Raw genomic sequence first — 26,296 nt, 5'->3', positions numbered from 1 at the left:
GAAATGACTCACATCTAATGATTCTTTCTGATTTAACACCTGTATTAGCAACAATAAAGATAAGTTGTCCCATCATTTTTTTTACACATACACTGAAGAACTGTCAGGTCTAGAGGAACATCAAACTAATCATGACTGAAGCTGCAAATCCAACCACCCAGGTGAAATATGAGCACATGTACTGATTTAATGGTGAAATAGTGGCTCATGCATTGGGGTGCACATTTTAATGCAAAAAGATCATGTAAACAGAAAACAGTCTTAACTCTGAAGCAATCACAGTTTAAAACATGCCACAAGTCAGGTTCCATTAGTTACATCAAAGATGTCATAACTTCTTTATGCTTCTACCTACTGAAAATTCATACACCCATTATCTCTCCTGGATGTGTCAGATGGGATTTGTCTGTTCCCCAGTGACCCTCTAAGGTTTAAGTGGTATAGTTTAGGGATTGATGTAGGTAATAACAGCACATTCATAAATACACATCAATATAAACTGTACACATAGCAGACAATGACAAGCATCATTTTGTGTTACTTATATTCCTCAGCATGCACATTATGGCTCAAATATGCAGCATGTATTCGTGGTGTATGGTAATACAATGTCAAAAATACAAAAATAGTGGCTCAAGCATGTACAAAATATAACACTTCAGTTGTAAATAATATAGTGACAATAAAAAGCACTTATCTTCAAATGTGTCCCTTTACTCTGTTTGGGCATCAAAAAATGTCAGAGAAAAAAAAAAAAAAAGTAAAGCAGATTGGTCTAGAATTTAGTTCTGATAAATAATCCACTGTGACTCCAAGCTGTGAAATATTGAAAAGATATGACACATGTTGTCAAAGACAAACCATATATCCCAGGCATGAAACTAAACATCAGGAGAGATGTAAGGATCACACGCCACAGGACAATAGGAGAAATCCACAAAGTCAGAGGCAAGAAAAGGTGAGAAGGATGCAGAAAAAAAGTCAGAATGAGGGAAGATGGGCTGGAGTGATGGGGCAGAGTTTAAGTTGCTTTGAGAAAAAGGTTGTTTGGGTAAACTGAGCTCACTTAGGCGAGAACGTAAGACAGTGGACTGAGAGACACTGCAGAAGTCAGAGAACAAATCAGGGCTTTGATGGTGATTCAGAAAAAAATGAAAGGTTTTTAACTCATTTGGTGGAGAAAGCTGTGATTCAGATTTTGTGGCCTTAATGTCAATAACACTTACAGTCCTGGATGGGCAAAAAGGAGATATGATGAGTGTAGGAGGAATTTTAGGCATCTGAGAAAAAAGGATGTTGGAATAGTTGGAGGAGCAGGTGGAGAGATTCACGTTGGAGGTTGCCTTGACTGTGTTTGGGTCAGTGATGAACTTCTCTGATATTCTGGTATTCTGAACTGTCTGAGACCCTAAAACTGAGAGTGGGCAGTACTGGTGAGGGGAATATGTCTGGAGATTACAGGTGCTGTGATAGCTGGTGTCCTGATCAGGGTTGCAGTTCTGCAGCTCACTTTCACCAAGCAAAATAACTTCAGAATATTTGATTTCAGGCTTCTCTGGTACCACAGTCATCTTCATATTCTGAATTGAAAAAAAGAAACAAAAGCCGAACCATTAAATTTAATGTTCAGATAGGTGTGGGACACAAAAACACCCCTAGCTACATTGATTGCTACATTGAGTACTTTTACACAAAAAACAGAATTTTGGTGCACTTGTGGACAAAAAAAAGTGGAGGAACCTGGAAATTTTGTAACTTAAAAAAGCACAGTTTGTTTTAATTCACATATATGTCCTCTGTGGATGCTTTGTGTTCAGTAATTTGTGCTTACAGGTATCTTCCTTAGTTGAATCTAGTATCCACGGTGTTACGTTGACAACAGAAGTTAAAAAGCATTAAATGGTGGTACTTAAAACAGTGGAAATGGGCTTAAAACTGCTGCTGCACACAAGTGGAAAAATGCTGCTTTTGCTGCCATCTAGTGGTTAAAATGATAATGTTGATCTGGATGTCTGAGATTGCTTGTTGTGTGTTTTGTGAGTTTAACCATTTTAAGAGCTAAAAATCATGCTTCATTCTAGATATATCCAGACACTGATTTGTAAAATTTCCTGTGAGAAATCAAACCTAAATTAATTTGGGTACATGTTCTTGAATTACTTGAGTAATCCATTCCCAGGACATTTTCATTATAGCTGACAAGAGAGTCATATTTTCATTGAAACGGCCTACTGACTCATTATAGTAGCTCTGACAAGTGTTACGTTAGTGTTATAGTTAATGACTATATTTTCTTATTATCAAAATTATAAACATTTTACAATAATTTCCTAAAACATTTGGGAACTGTATTTTGTTTAATCAAATGTTACTCAAACTGGAGTGTCAGTGTATTTGTTGGGGACTGTTTTGTTCCACAGAGCTCGTGAGTAGTTACAGCAGCAGGATGGGGATATAAACATATGTACAGCACAGAAGACTAGGCTGCGTTAGGTTTGGATACACAGACAATAGGATCATTTCATTGTGGGTTTTCTTGGTATTTGCTGATCATAAAAATGTTTCCTTAATTTATTAGACATTTGAGTTGTTGAGAAAGGACTCAGGTTACCTCCAAGATGGTTTTTGGGGTCCAGTGGGCCAAAGTGCTGTGGGATGGATTAGGGACGTTTTGACACAGCTTCTGTTTGACCCTACAAGGTGATTTGTTAGAATTAACATTACAAAATAAAAAAGTGTTTCATAAAATGATCGATTCATTCCAAATATAAATTTTCATCTATGCAATCTAGTTTGTAGGTAAAGGAGTAAAAGTGGTGACCTTTGACATCTGATGTTTAGTGAGGCGTGTCATAGGTGCAAGACTGAGCTCTTACATCTTATTCTGTGCCAGGCAGGCCATCAGCATCAGCGCCAGTGAAATCAGCAGGAGAGGAACGATGGCGTTCATCACTATTGAGAATTCCTCAGAGTCTTCACACACAAAGTTAAGTTAAAATCACAGCATTATATGGTTTTCGTTTTGAGAGTACAGGAACTCGCTGTGTGATTGTCTTTACCTATGTGCACATTAGCAATGGGCCCAGCTGCTCCAGCACCAGCATCAGTGTTGGCCTGTATGAAGATGTCATAATTACCAGGTGCCAGATTCTTCAGAGAGTATCGGTGAACATGACCAGGCACAAACACGCCTGAATCAACAAGAAAAATTATAAGATGGACAAAATGTGATAATGTAGGAAATCCATTAAAACATAAGAAAATATTTTTCATTTATGTGGTTGTTTTTGCTGACGTGTACTTTATTTATTTGCCATATAGCTATGTTTTTATCTTTTTATGTCTGAAGGATAGAAGCAAATTATTATCAGTGAAATCAAACATTATACTTATGGATCTTAAATGTCAGTTGGCCTCTTGTGTGTGTATCACTCACTCTTCACTGGTTGGTTTGCTTCAGCATAGTTGAGTGTGTAATTGCGGATGAAACCGTGAAGCAGCTCCACAGCTACAGGACTCCAGCTGAGCTCCACTGTGCTGCTGGAGATCTGCTGCACCTCCACTGTAGGACCAGCTGAGGGCGCTGCACAGCAGAGTTGGATAAGGGCATCAATGATAAGGATGAATGGCACCACATGTTATGAAAAAAGATGGACTAAAAACAACTGATTAGATTGTGTTTGCCTCTTCTCTTGTCTGGCAGAGACAATATTTTCTTGTGAGGTTATTTATCAAGGGGATTCCTTTTTTTTTTTTTTTTTTACAAATAAACATAATTAATATTGCTTTCTCACAAAAAATGGTTCTGGTATAAATCACTGTTATGATCAGCACAGTACCAGAGGGGTAAATTAACAAAATTACAGTGAAAATAAAAGCCAGAACTGATTTTTAACCATTTGTTGCTTGTCTTCTGTCAATCTATAACAGTCACATTTACACCTCCTGCCAGTGTTGAGCCTCAGCATGACTGAGACACCACCATCAGCTCAAACAAGACCAGATATTTGACACCTCATGATCACTCCATTAATGCACAAGGTACAACATGAAGTCTTCAGCTTTTACATTGGCCTAACAAACTTCAGTTCTATTTGACATCAATTTCCATTTATCAGCTATGTGCACTCAACACAAGCTAAGGGAGGACATACACCAAATATAGACATCAAATGTGGATTCACTTGCAGTTGAATAGCTCCCATCGAATGAACTATTTCTTTTTATTTGAGTGAAGTAAAAACTTTGAATGCCAGCTGTTTAAGGACCTTGCAGACATCTTTAAAACATGAATTTATATATATGTGGCCAGTGTTTTCTACATTTAAGCACCTTTTAGGAACAAATGGACTGTGGTTTAGGGCCATTGAAAGGATATACTGTAAACGGCAGAGAGTATTTAAATGTGGACAAGGTAACTGGTGAGTTTGTTCACAATATCAGATGGTGCCAACCTTATCACCTTAGTTAAAGAGGCACGGATGCTTCAAACATCAATTACATTCTCAGTTGGTCTGGAACAAACATTTAGCTATTCAAGCTGCTGAAACATCTAGATTGCTGTACCTCCTTGAAGTGTGTAAATATGGATTGTCCTGTCCATCCCTGCCCCTCGCTCACCATACAGTGCTTTGACAGAAACAGCATAACGCTCCATCGGCTTTATGCCTTCTAAGACAACACAAAGGCAAATGTATTCATCAGTGACTATCTGCATAAGTTGGTAACTGTACATAATAAATGAGTGACAAGTTGAATCCAAAGTGGATTCTCTGTTGCTCAGTAAGTGCCTCTTATGTTTTACACATTGAACTGTATTGCTGCATTACCTGCGATGACTAATGCTGTAGAAGAACGATTCAACCTTTCCCAGTACAGAATGCTGCTGTTTTTCTCTAGAACAGCAAACCACTCCACCACAAAGCCCGTCACTGATTGATCATCCAGAAGCATCCAACAAACATCTAAGCTACTGTTGTCCAGAGGACTTGCAGTGATTTGGTTCGGGGATGGTGGCTCTGAAGAGAAAACAGGGAGAAGATAAAGTAGAGAAAGGAGTATATTAGCACTGGTCAGATTCTGTAGTTAAACAAATTGATGCTCTTCACAGAATGGAACCTTCTTTATTTTTTAGTGTAAACTCCAGGGAACAATGTCTTTATGTCCCGAATATAAAAACAAAACAAGACTTGGTACAGCTACAGACCATTATAATCAAACCAGTATAAAACCTGAGTAAACCAGCAGAGAAACAGATGCTTTCATTTAGGGCACCAAAGGTCAGTGTAACAATGAGGATAAAAGCAATCTGAACCATTAAGGGGGCAGTATATTTGACACTGATTACTATGTACTTCACAAGTGTCATCAAACTGCATTATGTCTTTCTATACAGTTGATAAAACCTTTAAGAAACTAAGCAGATGTACCTAAAGCAGGCTGTGTGATATTTTCTTATTTGATGATGTCTCAGCTGTTATGAATTTTATGGATGGTTGTTTGCTTAACTATAACACATGGTTTGCCCTAGGTTAAGCTGAAAGCTGCCCTAGGTACTGCATGATAAGATTACACTACCTGTCTCAAAGGCTCTAAGGAGCCATATTCGGGCTTGTGGTGAGGTACCAGCAGAGTTGGAGGCCGTCAGAGCACAGGAGCAGCGACCAGCTGGCAGGAGCAGGGTACAGGAAGTACTTGCATGGTGCAAATCTCTGCAGCTTCCAGGGTCATTCAGGATTTGACCTCTTTCTGTCTGACAAGTCACATTGTAGTAGAGAACTCTGCCATTGGCCAGAAAGTGAGGCAATGGCTGAACAGTACAGTGTGAACACAGACGATGTGACAGAGAGACAAAAAAACAAAAAGTAAAAGTTGCTGCTGTGATGATGCAGGGTTTAATTAGCCTGCACTGTTCGAACTGTAGATCCTATTATCAGATTTTATTTTCTTCTTCTCCACTTGCACAATCTCAGTTTCACTCTCAACTTGAATCAGACTGCGTAATAAATTACACTGAAGTAATTTCTGGGAGACATAAACAAATTAGCAAATGCGCACATGGAGATGGTGATTAGAAAACTAATGAGATCCAAAGGTTATTAAAGTGGCAATTCAAAAGCAAAATCTCAGAGACTGTTCCCTGAACACTCATGACTCAGTTTCTCACACAATTCAACACACACCTTCCAGAGCAATGAGGTGAGTCTCCCCCCTTTCTTGTCTTGGTGTTTCACTTGCCTCCACAATACTGGTGCAGCAGATGGAGCTGGAAGATGGCAAAGAGGAAGACTCAATTTAAAGGACTTACAGAAAAACAGCCTTTTACAGCAGTGGTATTTACAATTAAAGTACAATGTGGAAATGTTTTATAGGTTTATATGCTGTCTGTGCTGATGAGTGACAACACCAGAAACACCACCCTGCCAAGAAATGTGGTTTATTTATGGTTGAAGATCTTCAACAAACTCAATCCCATATTTGTCAACTCTGTTTCCTCTCACCATCCTCCCGTGTCCTTCCCTGGCGTGCATTGCTCCACGGGCTCCAGGGGCTCTGTGGGCCCCGGTAACGGTGACGAAGCTTGATGGTGTATGAAGTGTCAGGTCTGAAGAGACAAACCCGGAAGCTGTAGCTGGTCACTGTCACATTTTTGACCTGAACTCTAAACTGGATTGGGAAGAGAAACAGGGAAAAGTAAAGTTTATGTATAATTCATTTAGGAATAGATGAATTCTTCGTGCAGGTGTACTATAGACAGTGCTGTGTTTGGCATATTTGGAAATGACACACCTGCCCCTGCGCTGCAAACTGAATTTGGGTATTCAGGTTTCCGGCTTCAATTTCAGAGGTAGACACAGGAAAGATAGACAGGGTACGACTCCAGATTACATTCAGACACTGAGGTGACCCATCAACTGGCTTTATGTTGTTCAACATCACTGGAGGCAACATCACTGAGGAAGACATGGAGAAAAGAGTGAGAAAAAAGTAAGAGACAAGCAACAAGAGTATGAGTAAGGAAAGCACAACAACCTCACCTTCAAGCCTGCCAGGCTGACACCGAGGCTCTGACGATATGTCCTGGCTACGAGTGTGCGCTATGACGATGATGCCAAAGGTAAATCTCACAGATGAACCATTCATTCCTGCTGTGCAGCTGGTGTCAGACGTTGTGCAGGTGAACATCTTTTGGGAGTGGTTTGTTGATAAGGACACAGCTCTACACAACATTCTAACATTGAAACACATAAACACACACAAACAATTTAAAAACAATGTTCATCTCCCTGTTTTGATGCCTCTGAGCACTGAGCACAGCAGTCAGTTGGTGGATATATATCAAAACAAACATCTCCAAAACCAGATGTTCATATACATGCTCTGTCATGCAAATGGCTATGAATGCCTGTTTCTGAAGTGTGCGCACATTTGCATGTACAGTCACACACGCAACAAGGGCCACACATACTGTGCAGAAATGTCTGTCATCTCATCTCCATCTCCATCTGAAACACCATGCTGCAATTAGCACTGGAACAGACAGCTGGAAGGTGGAAGGTGTTTGTTGAAAATATTATACAATAAAAACATAATGTGGCAGAAACAGTTTGGTTCTTACCATGACTGTGTATCAAACCTACCATCAAAGCCTTACACGCAAGTGAGATTCAAAGCTGATTACAGACCCGAGCATTTGCATACGGAATTACTGTCAGACAATAATAGTAGCACTAGCATGTTTCTATGTAAAAACACAACGGTTTGTTTCTGTTAAACTAGGATTATGCTAATACAATTTGACTGGACAATATTGTGTTTGTCATAAATACTAATATAAGTGGCATATTGCAAAACAGACGATGTTGTTATTGAGCAGCGCATTTGAATGAAAAGTTGCTAAGCAGTAGCAGAACCTTTCATACTAGATTTTGAAAGAAATTAAAGTAGGAAAGTATAAAGATTTAATGATACGGTTTAGCAATTCAATGCCTGACAGACATAAATGTGTAAAAAAGATTTTACTTTCAAACTGATCATACCACATCAGATATCAGTTACATCTATGATATCTGCATCCTGCTGAAAAGCCACTCAGTGGAAAATGCCTATTTCAGCTATAAAGAAAGTCTGTACTTTAGATAACGCAGATGGTTGATGCAAACTGCAGACAAGTAAAATTGACGCTGTTTTTCATGTTACTGTTTGTTACCATCATAAAATACTAAATTAAAACTGTTTGTCATCCTCTCTCAGCACACCATATCATTAAACAATGGTACAAGATCCCTCTGAATGGGTAATGAGTATGAAAACAGTTCTTCATGAACTCTAGTGGGTTGTTTATGGACTTGCACAGTGAACCTAGGATCAATCAGAGACCTGATGCCGGTTGTGTGATTAGAATCTAAAACATCTAAACTGGCTAAAACTTCTGCACAATAAATTGCTCCACAAAACCAGGATAAACTGAAAATTAAAGAAGCTGCTATTTATGTTCGAACATGATTTCTTTTGTCTTACCCAGTCATTCTCCAGACCTGCAGAGTGTAGTGTGTCGTTGGGGTGTCTGCGGCTTCCCAGTGGCAGGTGACATTCGCTCGATTTATGAACACACAGCCAGTTAGCCGTGGCGGTCCTGGGAAGGCCCTGGAGGTTGAAATCGACAAGTCGGGAAGCAGGACTAAAGAAAAAAACAAAAACAAAAAGGTGTTTTTGGATTAGATTCCAAAATACATTTTATTAAATGCACAAGCTGTGGTTTAAAAAAATCATTTTAATGCAACATAAAGTGTTAAGAGTCGGTTGTTGGGTCATCTTGTGCCACCACAGCAGCTTCAGATTAAACAAGTCTCTCCTCGTCTGGAGGGATGAACATTATTCTTACAAAACACACTCTTGTTTTGATGACAGAGTGATGGACAGTGATATCCAACATACCTCCTATGGACAGCCAAAGGCCATAGCTTATTACTCATAATTATCATACTCATCAAAATTATACAACTAAGTCAGTGTTACTACGTAAGACAAACATGATTAAGCATGTCAAACATTTATGGAACGATTTAACTGTTGCTTAGCCTGAGGCTTAAATGACGTTTATATAGAAGCTAAGACAAGTCTGTACAAGATGTTTGCTTTGCTCATTCTTTCAGGACTCATCTTACTGCCCTAACTTCTTGACAAGCTTTTTGAGATTTATCCACATGATCACACTTGATTCCTTTTGTCAGTTGACCTTTCGAGGAGTATTTTAAGTTTAACATTGCCTGTTTAGTGTATGTAACCATGCACAATACACATTGCTTGTAAGTAGGACGCATTCTTGGTCTTTTTATGGGATTTGATGTTAATAAGAAAGTTATTAAAAAATCACTGTCCACATGCTGTAATATAAAAATCTGATTTTTGTAAATTATGTCTAATCAACTTAAACTGTTAATGCTTTTCTGAATTCTGTCTGAATCGCTCAGAAACCAGGGAGGAAAACAAAGTTGTGGCATCACTGTAAGAGTTTGTGTTGGGAGGTCTGGCAGTGAGACTATTAATTAGGACTCACTATTTTTCGTCTTTCAGTTTTCAATTAAGTAGGACTTGATCTGTCAGAACCAGACAAACAGGCACATGACGTTTATCAGATCTACTTTTGTACCAGTTCAACCACACACAGCCTTTCTCTTTTGTCTAATTTAAATTAGTGGAATTATCATCCCACTAATGATTTGAATTCTCCATCCATGGGCAGCACTCACCCAAATGTCAACACATGCCACATTGGGTTCAACTTTCAGCCAGTTTGCTTTGGATTTAAAAGGAAGGACATTGAACTTTACCCAGGCCGAATCCTGTCACCAGCAGGCAGGTCCACACCATAGCTGGGCTCCACTCCATGAACAACTTCCAATCGCTCCTCGCACTGCAGCCCTGCTCACTCACTCTCTTCCTTAATCATTACCAGTGACTCAGCTCAAGATCTGTGCACTGAACAGTTAAACACAAACTGAGGACAGATTCAATTGGAAAAGCTTCCTATTTTCATTGCATTGACACTTATATGCAACATGGGAGTCGTTGCAACCGATAGGAAATGCAGCAGTTTGTCCAAGTACAATTTCACTTCCCAAATTGCGAGTGAAGTAGTTTGAGTTTGTAAATGTGTTAACTTTCAGTGGCTCTTCAAATAAATTGATAATGAAAAGAGTAAAGCCACAATTTCAAAATAAACACATGATTTGTTTCTCCATTTATCAGAGCATAAACTTCACACGGGTGTAGAAACCACAGACATTCCCTCAACTTTTAAAGCCACAGTGTGAAACATGGGGACAGATCCTTTAACAGCTTATAATGTTCAGACTGTGGGGGCCAAAAGTGAGAGATGTGGAGTCATCTCATCGTTGGAGCTGTGGATTTTGGTTGTAGCACTGAGTGCCTGATAACACTAACTCTCACTATTCCGCGTTTGAAAAGTATCTGAACATGTATTTAATGGTTTACACCACAGTTCCATAGAGCTGCAAACAGAGATAAGACTTTTTGAATATAGTGGGCACCTGTGCAGGCTGCTGTGGAAACATATGAACGACAACATGGTCAAACACAACTGTAATAAAATCAAAGGTGTATTCAGGTGAGGAGTTAACAATAAGCACCTAATTATATGTCATTGTATTGTCACACTTTCATACAGTGTGTTATAGTTTATTAAATGTTTATACAATGCTAATAAATGCTTAATAAAAGAAACGATCCTCCTATTAATTGACTTTTCTAATGTCACCCATATTTAAATGAATTCAAAGATAAAAGCATCAGCTAAAGTCCTACACTGATCTTTGCTCCGTTAAATTCGGTTCATTTTCACTATTGTAAACTTTTTTCCTACAAAAAAAATGCTAGAAGTGTTGGTGATGCTCGTTTATTAATTAGTTAGAAAACATGCACAGAAGGTGCAGTGTAAAATCAGTAAACACACAGACCAGTCACTGGAATAGACACACAGTCCATCAAATAAACATCGTTTTTGATTCATGGCTGAAGGATGAATTTTCATCTAAAGAGCAGCAGGACGATCAGCAGACAGCAGGCTTTTCTTAGGTCACATATTAATGCACATTTCTAAGTAGTAGAGTTTATCGCAGTTGACCCGTCTCAACAGTTGCGCAGGACTTTTCGTTTTGACTCTCGCGGTGTTTCAAAGAGACTAACCCTAAATCAAAGAAGACTGGAAGCTGCTGGAGTCTACTCACCGGTGCCAGCCTGGACAACATGTGCGTCTCGCTGAATCCAAGTGTAGCATTCACGCAAAGCAGCAGCCTCTTCGTTTCTAATAAACAATTCTGTTCCGCCCTGCTCTCTGTCAGTGCCCCGGTCAGTCCCAGGGGTGGTTCCAAACTGGGGTTCGCGCCCCAATGGAGCGTCCTGGAAAGGTTTCCACAGCAAAATCCTCTACATGAGGATTTGGTTTCAGGTTAATTTAGCATGCAAAGATTTAGCATTACACAATAAAAATTCTCCAAAAAATAAAGGAAGTAGGTTTCACTTTCTCCACCCTGACAATCTTCTGCAGACACTTCAGAGAGCCAAGCATTGAAATCTGGATTGAGAGATCACACCTTAAAGAACTTCTTTTTCTAATGGATCATTTCACCTCCTGAAAATGTTTTATTCCTATTTCCACATATCACTGCAGCGCTCAACTCACTGGCTCTTTGGCTCGTGTTAATAAGAAAACAATTAAGCAGTGAAAAATGTGCACTGCAAGACATCTGCTGCAGGATGTCTCAAAGCAATTTCAGATGGAAGGTAAGAATAGCTCTCTGCTGTTCATGTTATTATATGATCTATGACATTAGGCATGCTGCCTTGTTCATTATTACTAGTGGTACTCATGAGCACAATGGGAGCGATTAAAAATGCATTATAAACATACACAGGTGTGTGTAAGGCATTCATGAGGATAGTGCTAAACACAAAAACATGTTGGCATTTCACAGAACACAAACAAGAAATCGTGACAAGCGAAAACAAATTGACATAGTAGCTTACTGAAAAGTTAGGGACGACACTTTCACAGCTGGATGGATGTGCGTGGCCATGGATGTTGACGTATAAGGTATAAAAAGGTTAGAATACTACATACAGTACCTTGGGTTGCTAGTGACTCTAAAGACTTGTTAGAAGACTTGAAGAGGAGCCGCTGCTTCTCGTCAGGGCTGCTTCTTTGTCTTGTGTGAAACTTAAATTAAATGTTTTCTCTTTTATTTTTCTGTTTTGCAAATTTCATTGTGTATTGCACTTCAGGGCCACAGTTGAATCTTTACAGATTTCGATTAATTTCCTATAACCAACAAACTTTATACTTTAAACTTTGTCCTAAAAAAGTCAAACTGAAGGGCTTTTACTTTTTACTGCACTGGGGCAGAAGTTGACATTTTTGGGCTTCAGTGGGTCCTGTGAATCCATAGTAGCAAGTACATAAGTCCCCCTATGGGGATAAATGAAGTATTTATCTATCTATCTATCTATCTATCTTTATAGAGAGGAATGCTGCTGTACTGTTCTACATAGGTGACATTCATGTTACAGAACATACAACCTCTGTCATGACTTTATCAGTGTTACTCTTGGATGAGGAAAAAGTGAGCAATATATAATTCTCCAGGGATCAGAAATGGTGTCATCCTGTCTACTTTGAGCTACATTTGCGAGGCAGAGGCAGACAGAGCTCTTGTATCCGAGGCGAGGGCCTGGCAGACTGGGCAGCCCGACTAATGGTGTATGGGTTGTATCCTTCAAACAGAGCCTTTCTGGATTTAGGGCTGGAGAGCTCAAGAAGTCTTGGGCTGGCCACATAGTTTCTCGCTGCTTTAGAGACTGGCCAGCACACCGGGCGCTCCCCTTTGAACTTGGGATGGACATGCTTAGGGGCTGAAAAATAAAAGGAATTAAAACGAGGTCAAACATCAGATAAAATGATAGTGCCACCAGGACAAATTTGCAATTTTAAAATAATAGTTCAGGGAAACAACTTACCTTTTGGTTTTTTGTACAAATTAAGAAGTTCCTTCTGTTTCCGTGTTTTATGCTAAGCTAATCTAACAATGTCCTGGCTGTGGCTTCATATTTACGATACAGACTTGAGAGTGGTATTCAATTTTTCATTGAATCAACAAAATGATCACAAATACAGCATGATAAAAAGGCTAACTTACTGGCAAGGAGCTCTATGTGTGCTGATGCTCTGCAGGGCAAATGTGTGGCAGGTATCAGGGTCGATGTCTGGCTGGAATGTTTTTTCTTTGGTTCAGCAAGCTGGCAAACCCGTGAAGTGGCGACTGCCGTCTGCGTCGCTCTGTTCAACTACAATTACATTTTCGTTGATGAGCAATATGGAATTTAACACAAAAAGCATAATATCAGAGCTATTAGGAATCAATCAAACAAATGAAACTTGAATTTATACCACTAAGCCTTGACCCATAATGCACCTACCACATACACAGAAGTTGCTCAGGAAACAGCATTACTCACTGGGGCCAGCAGCGGGCGGTCTGGCTGCCAGCCAGCTGCAGGAATCCGATGTTGAGCCAGACGACAAAGTCGCTGGGACGCAACAGCCCTGAGAGCCCATTCACTCACCTCCCATACTGGGGAAAGCCTGGGGAAGTAAAGAGAGATGGGTAGAGTGGAAGGTCGGGGAAAAGAAAGAAAGAGGGGAAAGCTGACTACAATAAAAGATGAAGATAAAGAAAAGAGGAAGGAAAGAGGCCAGTAGATGGTAGATGGCAGATGAGAGCAAACGACTCGGGTTTGGAAAGATCTTAATGGTGCTCCCCGGAGTTTTCTGGTCAACAACGTTTCTGTTTGCATTCAGTGTTCCACACAAAAACACATCAAATATCTCTGAGCTCTTAACAAATAAAATGGGATCCTGTTTGCATATAGAAGTCAGTATTCAAATAATGGCTGGAGGTATGGTGTAGGGGTGGACCACATGACATGGACTGTTTCTGTACTGACTGAATTAGTGTTCTACAAATGGACAATAGATTGACTTTACCAACACAGGACGTAAACAGAAGATGAAGAGGAAAACTGAATCATGTGTATTAACATTACATTTTTTTGTTATAAACTTTACAAGGCAAAAATGCAATTTAGTCACCCAAAAAAGATACAGCACATACATTATTAGTATGGCCATTAGCAATATTCTACATTAGTGATAGGTGATAGTAAAACTTATATTTACGTGACTTGAGTGTAGCGCTTTTTACTTTTACATAGCTCTGACCAGCGAGGGGTTAACTCTGTGAAAAAGCATCACCAAAAAAAAAAAAATTATATATCTGTATATCAGTATTTCTATCAGAGTTGGTTTAGAAATAAAAGATAAATGTGAGAAATGCACCAATTTTTGTGCTGACTCCAGTCTTTTCTGGTGGTGGTTTATCCAGCCAGTAAACAGAACGCCTAAGAAACAGAAAAGACACCTCATCAGAGGAAGGAGGCCACAGAAAGACAGAGAGACAGTGCTGGGGGTCAGTCTGGCCTACCGGTCTGGATATCGGAGTTGGCTGGGTTTGGGTTGAGCAAGCTTCTGTGTCTGAGTTGCCATGGAAACAGTGAGAGCTGGTGTAGACAAATAGCACACTGCACCAGAAATTATCCCAGAATCTTTCATTTGTTACAGTATCAACAGCTTTCATAGATATGAGTGAAAAAAATGTTTTTCCACACAGTAAAAAATTGACACCAAGCTAGGTTACTTTAACATCTGAGACAATAAACTCAATAGTTATTTACATCATATACATTAAGGGTCGTAATCTAAAAAGAGAATATGCTAGACCTGAAACAAGCTATAGACCCCAATCAAGGTTCTCTGTGTCCACCTTTAATCCAAATTTAAACTATATTTAGTTTGGAAGCCAATTGTGATCCAGTATAAAAGATACATGGGAACTTTAAGCCTCAATTCCCACATACACTGAGAATGGAGATTTCAGTGAAGTAGGAGACCCCTTGTGTTCAGTAGTTGTAATATACAGTATATCTGCGTATTTATACACTGGGTGTTTTTTAGTGAGAATAAAGAAGCAAATCATTACCCGGTTATCTTTTTTAGCTAAGTCACTGCACTTCTTTTAGAACCACACACACAGACTATGCAAAGCAAAAAAATATCCAATGCTTTAAGTTGACTCATTGAGCAGAGAAACGTTTATGCTATCATAAACCCACATCAGTTACAATGTGTATTAATTAATAATATAGAAATTGGTTGCAGACCTGATTAATGTCCCACTGTTTCACACTCTACTGGTACGACAATACCTCAATACTTTAATCCCATTAAAAAACAACAATAAAAAAAAAAACACTTTGCTCTCTTACTGGTTTCTAGATACATTAACAATAGAAACAATTATTTAATCTCTTATTTACATTACCAATCTATACTCAGTAACCACAACCATTTTGGAATGACAAAATTAATATTTACCTGTCCTGTATCTGTAGTCACTTGCTCTCCTGTGGTTATAGGACACCTGCTGGTTTCTAAGGTATCAGGTGACTGTGTGGCTGAGCAGTATATCAAAGATCGTCTATGTTGAGGACGAGTCAAAACGGCCGACTCTGCTTTCTCACTGCCAGCAGTCAGATATTTACCAAATAATCATTAACAGTGGAAAGACATATCAGCTCTCAAGATTGTCAATATCCATTATGACAGGGGTTGTTTACCATTTTGTATTGTGGTCCTGGAATGTATACACACAGTGAACCCTCTCTCAGGTGACACTGTGCCCATACATATCTTTGGAGGATATCAGCTGAAATGTTAATTCATTTAACCTGTATTTATACAGTCGAGTCCAATACATGTATACGATAAACACAAAACAAAAAAAAGGAATTTAAAGAAGGTAAGAAGAGGACATTAAAACAGAAATAGATAAAAAGATCTATACTTCTACGTAACCACTGTTACAGTCAAGACATCCATCCCTTCCAGTCGCAGATCAGTCCATCCAATTCCGCTCTAAATAAAACATATTAATTGCTGAAATTACATAATTAAGTACAAGGTTTTAAAATTACAACAGGGAACACAACAACAGGCATTTACTCTGCAATGGACAATATTCCTCTGTAGCTGAGGTATATGCAGTGTTAAATTTAGAGCTATCATCTTGACCAGTTGTTAAAGTTGACTGTAACACAAGATGAGGCAAACCACAGTAAATGAATGTACACGAGCAGCCCATTTAACAGCAAGGAACATGATGCACTACAGATTTCTCTATATTGCCCCCAAGTTTAAACCTTATTATGCAACATTCCCTATAAACCCAAATGTTTGTAGTGAAAATTTTGTTTTAAAACCCACAAACTATACACATAATGAAAAATAAGCAATGGACAATTTAAAAACAGATAACAGCTTTATTTTCAACAGACATTTAAAATCTTATAAAACCACACAGTAAATTATCTACCAAAGCTTTATAGTTGTGATTCCAAAGCCACATGCTTTCAATATAATACTGTAATTATTATTCTCTAAAACAGTATTGCAGGATTCAGTTAATGTGTGACATTTACAAGTAAAGTCTGACATCATAATATAACTTTGAATTGTCAACACATTAACTTATGAACTGAGGCGAACATTGGCGAGCACGCAGCTACAGCATCATGTAACATTCACAGGTCTCTGAAACACAGAGAAACCCTAGAGCTAAAAACAACCAGGGTGAAATACCTAGTGTTTGCTTGGTATTGCAACTAACGTTTAAAGGATAATAACAGTGGTGCTTGCAGTAACAGCACATTTTTACTACGATTATTATTGTTTCTTTAGTTTCACTCTCTACATCCCAAAATCATTGTTCTGTTTGATTTTATGTCCCTTTGTAGACATAAATTACACAAAGAAACTGCTGCTTTGGCTGGAAGAAAGAATTCAACCCAGATTATTGGCACATGCTTAAACCATCAAAAAAAAAACAACCCACTATTATCCCTTCAATGGCCTGGCAGTACCGTCTCTGCACTACACTAATAGAGACACATCGCCATGTAAAACTTTTGAAATTCTATGGTCTTAAGATTCCTCAAGACAAGAGTGTCTATCTTTTACCTAACAGTACTCAGCTACCTTAATAGGTACCTTAATAGCAATAATGATGGATTTTTTTTGGAACCCACAGTAATAAAATACAGGGATTTCAGCTACAATTACTGTTCACAGATGTAAGCTCATGAGGCACTGAGCTCTCCTCTTAAGCTGCCAGTGTAGTTACTGGGAAAGGAAAAAATGGCATCTAACAGTTCAATCTCTTGTGAGCAGTGCAGGTAGAATGGCAGTGAATAAGCATGTAGGAAAGGGAGTAAGAGACAGATAATGTTGTAATAAATGTTGGGTATATATTGAATTCAGTAGCACCAGGGAAAAGAGTATGAGTATGTCAGTGTCAGAGTGTCTGCACTATGACAGGATACAGTAAAGACATGTGTTCAGCACCTCTGATAGGCAGCTTGTGTGTAGTGTAGTAGTGGATGACCTCAGGGATGGTGGAGAAAGGAGGGCTGTTCTCCCCAAGCACATAACGTCCATCTGCAGACTGGGTGAACTTCATGTGCATGAAGCCTTTGCAGCTCCTGACAGAGACAGAGTGAATCATTAGTCCGTTCAAACCTAAAATTCACAGCCGAACTGTATGCAAGTCCTATATTTAGATGTATCAGGCTAGAGTCTAAAAACTTTTACAGTTGCTAGTTATTCATAAAAACCTCGAGAGAAAACATTATTTATGACATTTGTTGACTTTTTCAACTGAATTTGTGTTGGCTACATGCGAGCGCTCTTAGTTAAAGAATTTAATTACAATACTCTAACACTTGCTGAGATTCCCAGCATGCAGATGATCTCTATCAACACAGCTGTTTTTCACAGGGATGAAAACACACTTGCAGAGTGAAAAATGTGGGGATGGGGTACGAAAAGAACACCACTGATACAACACCATTTAGTTGCAAGTGACTGGGGGAGAATAGAGAGAACAGAGAAATGGTGAACAATTAAAAGTTGCCTCAAGGCTCATATCTGAGATTGTCTCACTACCCACAAGGTCATAACAATTCCCTAATGAGGGGAAAACTGGAGCAGCTAATTTTGGAAACAGCATAGAACTCCCCTTTAAGAAAATGCAGTGATGTTACAAATTTATACAACAAGGACAGGAGCTTTTTTTAGACCCTGTACAGTTTATTGTTAAACAGAGATATACAGAGGCCTAAACAAGCGCTGAACAACTGGCAGAGTCGAAAGTTCATGTAGACTATTTGTGGACAAATGTGTGATATGAATGAATTTAATCTCTACTGCAGCTGCTGTATGAGTGTGCACAGATGTGTGTACCTGAGAGAGAGTGAGTAGTCGCTGCGGCAGGTCTGGCTGTTCCTCACCAGGTAGGAGCTCTCTTTGCACAGAGTCAGTAGAGTCTCTGCCTCCGAGCGGCTCAGGGCTCCATGGTACCATCTGAGATGACCAGGAGAAAATATGTTACCTCACGTCATGTTCACTGAAGGACTGTGTTTTGTTTGTCATCTGCGTCTTTAGTTGCTGTTCGGCAGACACTTGAAACATTGGCAATGTTTATTAACACTGCAGATATCTACTCACACTTGTCTCTCTAGTGGCAGAGATGGGTCCACTCTTTCTCCCAGGAGAGGAGGAGTGTCACTAACTAGATGCAGTGTAGATGAGTCTGCTGTGGTGGTTGTAGTGTTCGTCTTGGTGAGCCTGGTTTGTTCTGTCTGAGCTCGAGAGCGCTCCCTTTCTGCCCCTTCAAATTGAACTATGGCCAGGCAGTAAGGAAATATAGAATAGGTTACACAACAAGTCTGAGACATATTTGGTACAGTAAACACCAGAGCACCAATTTACCAGCTAAAGCTTTAGAGATGTTGTCTTTCTTCCACTCCCAGGGTTGGTCATATTCATCAGCTGGCCTCTCATCATCCTGAGGCAGCCTGCTGTCCCTGCTATCTGTCAGGCCACTCACAACCTTCTGAGTTTGCTGAAGTGCTAATGGAGCAGCTCGGTGGTGGTGACGAGTCCTCTCCTCATAGGGATTATCATACAGCTGGCTGCCATCTCCACTCCCAGACCTGTTAGTCATCATGCTGTGCTGCAGTTCTAACAAGAAAACATGCAGAGTAAATAGTTTTCTGCAAACATTTAATTGCAAGCTGGAAAACTATGTCTACTGTGATCAAAACCTCCCTAGAACTGAAAACATACAGCCAGAAAATCTAAATTTGAAGCACTATTAAATTTTTTTAATAATTTTTATATTTTCAAGTGTATGTTTATAATCTGTTGTTACAGCCAGTCAAATGCTATGCCAAATAATCTTGGGGAAACACTATCATTTATCAAATCATACATTTTAATAAGAACCCTACTGACTACTGTGAGATAAAGATGATATAATAAACCTGAGATGATCCGCTGGGCCTCAAATGGCTCCATGTAGCTGCAGCAGTCCGTTGGTGTAGATTTGGGCTCCCAATTTGCTGGTGCTCTTGGGTCTGGACGGGCATCAAATGGGTCAGAGTAGTCTGTGTCGGTATCTGATGCTACGGGGGCAGAGGGAACGACCTTACAAGGGAGAGAGAAACAAAAGTCATCCAACAAATTACATGGGACAATTCGATAGACATATTTATGAAAGAGCTGGAAATGAAAACTCAGAATGTGTCTATGTGAGAAAGTAAGTGAAACAAAGAGATGCTTACAGGTTCTTCCTGAATAGTCACAGGACTCAGGGGGATTTTACAGCGGCCAAACTCTTGAGAGTCCACTTTAATTAGTCTGTGTTTGGGAGACACCACTTTCACCTGTAAAATAACATATGTAAATTATGCACATTGAATAATGCTCTGATCTGAATGGTTATTTTCTGCAGCATGTGTGCAAAGGAAGGGCTTTATATTACCTCATTTTTTATTTTTATTTTTGCAAAGAACATTTATCTAGTGATGCCCAATATTCTGAAAACAACACAAGTCATGTGCACAAGTAGAAAAGCATGTCATACCTCCACACCATTAGGCATCACTGAACCAAAGGCAGGGAAAGAGGGAAGGCTCACTGTGGCACTACAGGAGCTGAAACTGCCATTCTGGTGCTCCTTATCAGAGTGTTGGTATGGGTCTTCAAAATCCAGCTCCTTCTGAGCTCTGTAGGCCCTCAAAATCTCACTCTCGCTGTAATCCGGCCTCGGGGGCTGTGGAGGGTCACGCCTGCTGCCGAAGTTTAGGTATTCTTTCAGCCACTTTGCCATGGATCTGGGCATGCAGAGTCAAACAGAAAGGATGGAATAATTTAGCATAACATGCTGTGCAAAGGGGAATTAACACAAAAAGTGTCCTTGATTCCACATGTTATTGATTCATTCACAATTCATTTAAACTAAAATATATATAGAACATATTTTATTATTTTCAGGAAAATACATGTAATGCAGTTGCTTGCCACGTTCAATGCTTTATATATTAAACTGACACATAAGAGGTTTGTTGGCAATTGAATCCATCACTGTTGCCTGTAATCAGTTTTTGCTTCTAGCTAACCAGCTACCTCAGGGGCCACATAAATCCCTGACCATAAAGTTAGTCCTATGGCTTAAACACTAGAGCCAAAGCTCTTATCCTCAGGTAGTTTTGTTTCACACACACTAGCCTAATGACAAAATAGCAGTTTGGTTTGCGTTAGCCCACATGAACTAGTCTGGCGTTGTTAAAGCCCCCTCCGCATCACAAACTCTGGCCTGACGGAGAAACACAATGAAAAATAGTTAACGGGTCCGATGAAAATATCCCCGTGTGGTTGACTGGCAGTTTTTAAGTCCAATACCTGACGGTGACCGCTGTGTAATTAAGCTAAAGCTAAGTTAGCCAGCTAACAGTTAGCCGGCTCAGCTAATGTAGCGCCGCAGCGTGTCAACTGTTACCTGCTAACTATCATTACTTCTTTTAACTCACCCTCTTTCGGCTCCTCGTCCCAGCTACGTCTTCGTGGTTACCATCCAGCGTTTCTTTTCAACGCTATCCTGCCTAAAAATAAACCATTGTCATCCGTGAAGTCCGTCCCGCTTGTGAGCCAAGCAGGTCAGTCCGCTAATGTTAGCCGGACCAGACACAACACGGACAGCTGCCTTAAAGGGGAGGAGCGAGATGTTTTTTTTTTGTCGGTCGACATAAAAATCAACAGACGCTTTTGTCTCGCTCGTGCTGCTCCAGTAATGTGGACAAGGTCACAGCTAAAACAGCATCAAAGACACATCTGCTGCTGCTGAATATTATCTTTAATCAAACATCACAGATCATCAAAATCAACATTTAGGATGTGAATATTGGTGCCCTCACCTGTATTTAGACAAACCAATACCCTCCCAGAAATCACGCGCACCCTTCATGCCCACTGCCATCTGGCTCTACCTGAACTTGGACTGGTGACCTGTCCAGGGTGTACCCCTGCCTTTCACCCAAAGAGAGCTGGGATAGGAATAAGTGAATCTTATCTTTGAATTTCTGTCACAGCGACTGTTTTGTCTTTTGAGTTTTTACTTTTCAATGAAAGTCTTTGACAAGTCCTTGTCCCCAAGTCTTAAGAAATTTAATGAACTCTCCAAGCCTTGATTCAAATTAACATTAAATGTTAAACACAGTAAAAAGGTCAAAACATGCCAGAGAAAAAGACTTTACTAAACACTAAAATATGCAGCAGATATTTTCACAGGGAAAATTTGTCTCACAAACTTTTAAACAATTTAAGTTTTAAACAAAGTTAAATTCAGAGTATAAACAATTGTTCAATGGATCTTATCAGGACGATTGTTTTTGTTCCTTAGATAAGGTTAGCGGACAATAAAATTCCTGCTAAAGAGTGTTCTCAAACACACTGACTTACAATAAGAAAGGGTTTAACAGGAGATAAACCTGCTTCGCAGAAGGTTCAGGTTTCTCACATTAGAAGATGGTCCTTATCAATATATTCCTTCCTGCATCAGTCATACAATTGTGTGTCAGTCACTCAAGTCATCTTCTTCTCATTCACTGTCATTGCTGTCACTGTCTGAATACACCCCCAGTAGGCTCAGAGATGACGACCCATTCTGTGTGGTAAAGGGCTTTGAAGCATTTGTAGAGTCAGCTGTCGACGTCTTTGGATCTGTAAGGAAAGACACAAAATGACTGTGCCTTTCAAATCATATGCAAACGTTTGACAAGAGATGTGAACAAGCAGCGAAACATAGCTGACTGTTCCAAAAACTAGAAATCCAAAACACACACAAAAAACCCCCCATATGTAGTACAATATGTGCTCAAGGAAACACAGAAGCTAACTGTTTGGTGAGGAAATAAAGCAAATGTCTAAGATTTCAAATCAGGTTAGTAATAATAGTCATGAAGTTTTGTGTGAGACTATGATGGGTTACCTGTTTGTGAAGTAGGAAGAGCTGCAGTCAATGGACTGGGTTTGGTGACTGCTGCTGTTTGTTTTTTTCGCACCACCAGGGACCCTAGTGACTTTCCACCACCCAGTGTCCCCACACTCCTCTCCCAGCTCTCTACCTTGGCCCTCTTCACTCCTCCAGCTGTGCCACACTGTAAAAACAGTATGAGGCAATCCATTATTTCCTGCTCACACAATTTCCTTTGTGTTATTCTGATTTGTTTTTTAATATTTGTCTCAAACGTCCCATTGTGCATATCTGGGAATTTAATTTTACTATTGCAATTTACTATTGCAATTAAATAAAAAGCAATCCATAAAAATCATAAACTAGCAGCAGTACTAATGACACTTCAATAGATCAAACCTATATGAGAAAAAGAAGTAATAGATTTTTGACAACACATTGCATATTACCACACAAATTTATTATGACATTGGGATTCAGTTGCTTTATCACAAATGCCAAACTTAGAACACTATTAGCATTTATTTGAGTCATATTTCTGGTCATCTGGTGAATGTAACTCTTGTTAGCTGCTAACTGTTCCACTAGCTTGGGTGCCAAGACATAAAGCAAAAACTGTGAGCTGAAATATGTTAACATGTATTTCAGAGCTGCAGACATGCAGAATTGGGTGAAGAGAGCAGCTTTCTCTACACTACACTTTGTTGGTCATTTGTTAATGTGATTAGCAATTAGTGCAACTCGAAACTTTTTTCAGCCTTTTTCTGAACAACTGTTCTATGAAGTAAATCAGACATTTAAGACAGTCATACCTGTGTCTCTGCGGGTTTGTCAGTGGTGAGGATATCTGTTGGTTTGTCTGTGTTGGGCGTCTGTGACTGTGAGCTGCTGCTGTCTTCTTCCTCAGAATCAGAGTCAGAGTCTCTGAGTCTTTTTACAAGAACACGGTCCAGCATCTCTCTGGGAAACAGTGGCGCATTCAGTTTTAACTGGTTGTTCAATGACTGTTGCTCAGAGTTTACACTGATTATTAGATGAATTTGAAGGAAGGGATTTTACTTTTTTTTTTAACTTATTGTGCAACACGTGTAATTTATATTTGCTTTACTGCTCAACGTCTACATGATCTTCCCTCACTCACCTTGTCTCTCTCTCATCCTCTTCTTTCTCCCTTTCCCTTTCTCTCTTCTCCAGCTCTCTGTATTGCTCAATCATTCCTTCAAAGTCCACCTGAGCCTGCCTCTGGTTCAACTCTTTCAGCTCCTGGAGGTTCTCCAAAACCTCCATCTCCATCTTAGAATCCTTTGTGCGGTTCTCCAACACCTTATAGAAGATGGGGAAAACATTTAAATGTCCGATGTTTGGATACTGCTTAGGAACATGGCGGAAGCTCACGTTTACAGACTGACCTTCATCGGGTTGTTCAGTTCCTCATCTTCTCTCTCCTGCTGGATTCTCTTCTCCTCCTCCTCGAGCAGTTTCTCTGCCTGGAAGTTTCGTGTTGCACCATGCTCCATTGCGTAGTCTGTGTTTTCTGGGTCAGTCTACACTCGCAACATGAAAGAGCAGGATGAGGAACTATTTCATGCACAATGGCCAAGAGGCTTCAAACACAAAACAGTACAGACACATTTCTATAGTAACCCTGAGGAGGACCTGTTTTGTCTCATTTCAATAAATATCATTGTGATAATGAAATCATTCATCTCACCTTAAACGTGATCTCTGCAAGACACCGAGTACATTTGATGTAGAAACGGAAGATGGGCAGTCCCATGTACAGCTCATTCTGAACAGTCTCTTTGCGCGCGTTGAATTTCTTCCCCTTGTAGATGTACTCGCCACATGTTTTACACCTGAAACAATCAGAGAGGCAATGCTGATGCCACCACAGCCACAGAAATCATTTCAGCACAATCTGACAAATATGCAGAAGACTAGATTTTACAAGTGATGTACTGGAAGCCCTTGTCTGTCTTCTCACACCCAGGTGTGTTTTGTTTGTGCTTCTATGTGAAACCAGCTCCTCTGGACATACCTCATGTTAAACGGAGCCATCAACCTCACCACGTACTGTCGATCTCTGGGCAGTTTGAGCTTTGGGATTTTGGACGGATCAAAATCCGGAGGGTAGTATTTCTGTGGACAGACATGAGTTAGAGAAAAGCCTGAACTATGTAACGAAAGCAGCAATAGTAGGAAGAACAGGTTTGATCTCGACATAAAGTAAAGCTATTTAAATAATAAGTCAATAAGCAATCATCGCAAACAAACCACTGGAGTTAGCTTCAAAGCTAACGGTTGCTTGATTCCTTACGAAGCTCATAAACTATTGCCAACTATTTTTAACTTTGCTAAAAGAAGGACAGTGTTGACAGACGGGTACTTACATTTAACACTTTTCTTTCAGACATTGCTGCTTTCGCTGGAAACCCAAAGAGGAGAAGAAAACACTGGAAGAAGTAGAGTGAAGAGTATTTCTACAAGCAAAGACAAAACTGTAAATTTCCGGTGGTTTCTTCTTTAGCTTCCTTCTTCTTTTCTTCTGTAGCTGCAAAATACTGCGAAATGTGCTGCTGCCCCCTGCGGGACAGGCGACAACAACAACAACAATGTTCATAACGAAGTTCTGCACACAGAAGGAAACATATATGACAGAGGAGAACAAACATGCATTGGTATCAATATATGCTTTTCTGTGTGAATCTGTGCTTCATTAGGTTTAATTTAATATACCTTGACCTTGTTGGCAGACACACATTATTGATTAGTTTATCTCAAAGCCTGTGTGTAAATTAACAGAATAATTAAAGAAAAAAAAAACAATTTGTCTTAAACAATTCATTTTTAAAAATCACATTGTTTAATGTCTATTCACATGAATTTAGCACCTCCCTGTCACTGAAAGATCAAGTGAGTGTTTGGTGCAATGATTTTCATCCATCCATCCATCCATTTTCTATACCTGCTTATTCCTATTTAGAGTCACAGGGATCTGCTGGAGTCTATCCCAGCTCTCTCTGGGTCAAAGGCAGGGGTACACCCTGGACAGGTCCCCAGTCCATCACAGGGCCACATAGAGACAAACAACCTCACACACTCACACTCACTCCTATGGACAATTTAGAGTCACCAATCAACCTGACATACATGTTTTTGGACTGTGGGAGCAAACTGGTGTACCTGGAGTAAACTCACACAAGCACAGGGAGAACATGGTGCAATGAGGTCCCAGTATATCTGTTATGGTGGTGTGATATAATATGCTGCACGTCTGACAAACACACGTTTTAGATCTTTTCATGTGTCCGTAAATATGAATATGATGAAATATGTGGTTCTTACACATATAGAAACATGTATAAAACACACCTTCAGATACATCATTGCATTGCATTTATTCAGCCTGACTGAGTCCTAGGCTTCATTGGCCCTTGCTCTCTGCTGTTATCTGTCATTTTCTGTCAGTGGGGGAGATCGTGGAGGAATTGCCCCTCAGGTGAAACACAAATTGTCAAAGACATTGGGTCTCTGAAGGGGTCGGTGTGTAAACACGAGCTTGTCAGCCATACTTTGCTTTAGGGCCTGGTTAAGGTTATTTCAACAAAAGGAAATTGGATCCTGATTACAGATTGGTGTCAATGTGGGTTAACCTGAGGTCTGATTTTCACTTTATTGAACTAAGGCAGCACAAACGGAGGAATAGATGGGTGGAACAGATTAGGAGCAACAAGTGGAAAATGTATATTTATAAAAGGTATTTTGATTTTAGATTTGAAGGTTTCAGATTCAGA

The 26,296-nt window shown here is 39.7% G+C and overlaps 4 protein-coding genes across 7 annotated transcripts; all 4 read right to left on the bottom strand.

Annotated features, from left to right (window-relative positions):
- Positions 1-147: 147 nt before the first annotated feature.
- LOC113135989 (interleukin-31 receptor subunit alpha) lies at positions 148-11,379 on the bottom strand. Of its 2 annotated transcripts, none has more exons than XM_026316510.2 (15): positions 11,250-11,379; positions 9,834-9,981; positions 8,521-8,680; positions 7,038-7,231; positions 6,790-6,953; positions 6,501-6,666; positions 6,183-6,265; positions 5,578-5,752; positions 4,830-5,018; positions 4,567-4,671; positions 3,437-3,583; positions 3,060-3,191; positions 2,877-2,973; positions 2,612-2,693; positions 148-1,580 (listed from the first exon to the last, which is right to left on the bottom strand). In XM_026316510.2, the coding sequence occupies exons 2-15, from the start codon at positions 9,889-9,891 to the stop codon at positions 882-884; spliced, it is 2,451 nt and encodes an 816-aa protein (XP_026172295.1). In that variant the 5' UTR covers positions 9,892-9,981; positions 11,250-11,379; the 3' UTR covers positions 148-881. The 2 variants fall into 2 exon arrangements, with proteins under 2 accessions (XP_026172295.1, XP_033180892.1); XM_033325001.1 differs by having other exon boundaries at positions 149-1,580; positions 5,578-5,809.
- A 1,287-nt stretch (positions 11,380-12,666) lies between these two features.
- On the bottom strand, positions 12,667-16,308 carry spmap2 (sperm microtubule associated protein 2). 3 transcript variants are annotated; one of them, XM_026320951.1, is made up of 7 exons: positions 15,509-16,308; positions 14,559-14,655; positions 14,414-14,475; positions 14,255-14,312; positions 13,534-13,660; positions 13,215-13,362; positions 12,667-12,930 (listed from the first exon to the last, which is right to left on the bottom strand). In XM_026320951.1, exons 2-7 carry the CDS (start codon positions 14,618-14,620, stop codon positions 12,689-12,691), a joined length of 699 nt encoding a protein of 232 aa, XP_026176736.1. In that variant the 5' UTR covers positions 14,621-14,655; positions 15,509-16,308; the 3' UTR covers positions 12,667-12,688. The 3 variants fall into 3 exon arrangements, with proteins under 3 accessions (XP_026176736.1, XP_026176818.1, XP_026176651.1); XM_026321033.1 differs by having other exon boundaries at positions 14,559-14,634; XM_026320866.1 differs by lacking the exon at positions 15,509-16,308 and having other exon boundaries at positions 14,559-15,129.
- A 124-nt stretch (positions 16,309-16,432) lies between these two features.
- On the bottom strand, positions 16,433-21,228 carry shda (Src homology 2 domain containing transforming protein D, a). The gene is made up of 8 exons (XM_026318553.1): positions 21,061-21,228; positions 20,115-20,364; positions 19,813-19,914; positions 19,513-19,675; positions 18,959-19,210; positions 18,695-18,869; positions 18,431-18,550; positions 16,433-17,670 (listed from the first exon to the last, which is right to left on the bottom strand). The coding sequence occupies exons 2-8, from the start codon at positions 20,358-20,360 to the stop codon at positions 17,484-17,486; spliced, it is 1,245 nt and encodes a 414-aa protein (XP_026174338.1). The 5' UTR covers positions 20,361-20,364; positions 21,061-21,228; the 3' UTR covers positions 16,433-17,483.
- A 444-nt stretch (positions 21,229-21,672) lies between these two features.
- yju2 (YJU2 splicing factor homolog) lies at positions 21,673-25,053 on the bottom strand. Its single transcript, XM_026320284.1, has 8 exons — positions 24,893-25,053; positions 24,541-24,641; positions 24,214-24,358; positions 23,912-24,046; positions 23,644-23,825; positions 23,315-23,462; positions 22,518-22,686; positions 21,673-22,249 (listed from the first exon to the last, which is right to left on the bottom strand). Exons 1-8 carry the CDS (start codon positions 24,914-24,916, stop codon positions 22,128-22,130), a joined length of 1,026 nt encoding a protein of 341 aa, XP_026176069.1. The 5' UTR covers positions 24,917-25,053; the 3' UTR covers positions 21,673-22,127.
- Between the last annotated feature and the right edge of the window lie 1,243 nt (positions 25,054-26,296).

This window comes from Mastacembelus armatus, chromosome 22 (assembly GCF_900324485.2).
Source record: "Mastacembelus armatus chromosome 22, fMasArm1.2, whole genome shotgun sequence".
NCBI lineage: Eukaryota > Metazoa > Chordata > Actinopteri > Synbranchiformes > Mastacembelidae > Mastacembelus > Mastacembelus armatus.
The sequence above is the reverse complement of the archived record's forward strand: the minus strand, read 5'-3'. Positions and strand labels throughout refer to the sequence as shown.

Excerpts from the sequence above, each read along its gene's own strand:
- shda (XM_026318553.1), bottom strand. The coding sequence starts at position 20,360 with ATGGCAAAGTGGCTGAAAGAATACCTAAACTTCGGCAGCAGGCGTGAC. Across the intron at positions 19,915-20,114 it reads TGATGCCTAATGGTGTGGAG|GTGAAAGTGGTGTCTCCCAA; the intron begins GTATGACATGCT and ends GTTATTTTACAG. Across the intron at positions 18,551-18,694 it reads CTGCCACTAGAGAGACAAGT|ATGGTACCATGGAGCCCTGA; the intron begins GTGAGTAGATAT and ends TGGTCATCTCAG.
- spmap2 (XM_026320866.1), bottom strand. The coding sequence starts at position 14,686 with ATGAAAGATTCTGGGATAATTTCTGGTGCAGTGTGCTATTTGTCTACA. Across the intron at positions 13,661-14,254 it reads AAGCGCTACACTCAAGTCAC|GCTTTCCCCAGTATGGGAGG; the intron begins GTAAATATAAGT and ends TTACTTCCCCAG. Across the intron at positions 12,931-13,214 it reads ACACATAGAGCTCCTTGCCA|CCCCTAAGCATGTCCATCCC; the intron begins GTAAGTTAGCCT and ends TTTATTTTTCAG.
- yju2 (XM_026320284.1), bottom strand. The coding sequence starts at position 24,916 with ATGTCTGAAAGAAAAGTGTTAAAT. Across the intron at positions 24,047-24,213 it reads TTGCAGAGATCACGTTTAAG|ACTGACCCAGAAAACACAGA; the intron begins GTGAGATGAATG and ends TTGCGAGTGTAG. Across the intron at positions 22,250-22,517 it reads TCTTCCTACTTCACAAACAG|ATCCAAAGACGTCGACAGCT; the intron begins GTAACCCATCAT and ends CTTTCCTTACAG.
- LOC113135989 (XM_033325001.1), bottom strand. The coding sequence starts at position 9,891 with ATGGAGTGGAGCCCAGCTATGGTGTGGACCTGCCTGCTGGTGACAGGA. Across the intron at positions 6,266-6,500 it reads GGGAAGGACACGGGAGGATG|CTCCATCTGCTGCACCAGTA; the intron begins GTGAGAGGAAAC and ends GCCATCTTCCAG. Across the intron at positions 2,694-2,876 it reads TGCCTGGCACAGAATAAGAT|GGTCAAACAGAAGCTGTGTC; the intron begins GTAAGAGCTCAG and ends ATCACCTTGTAG.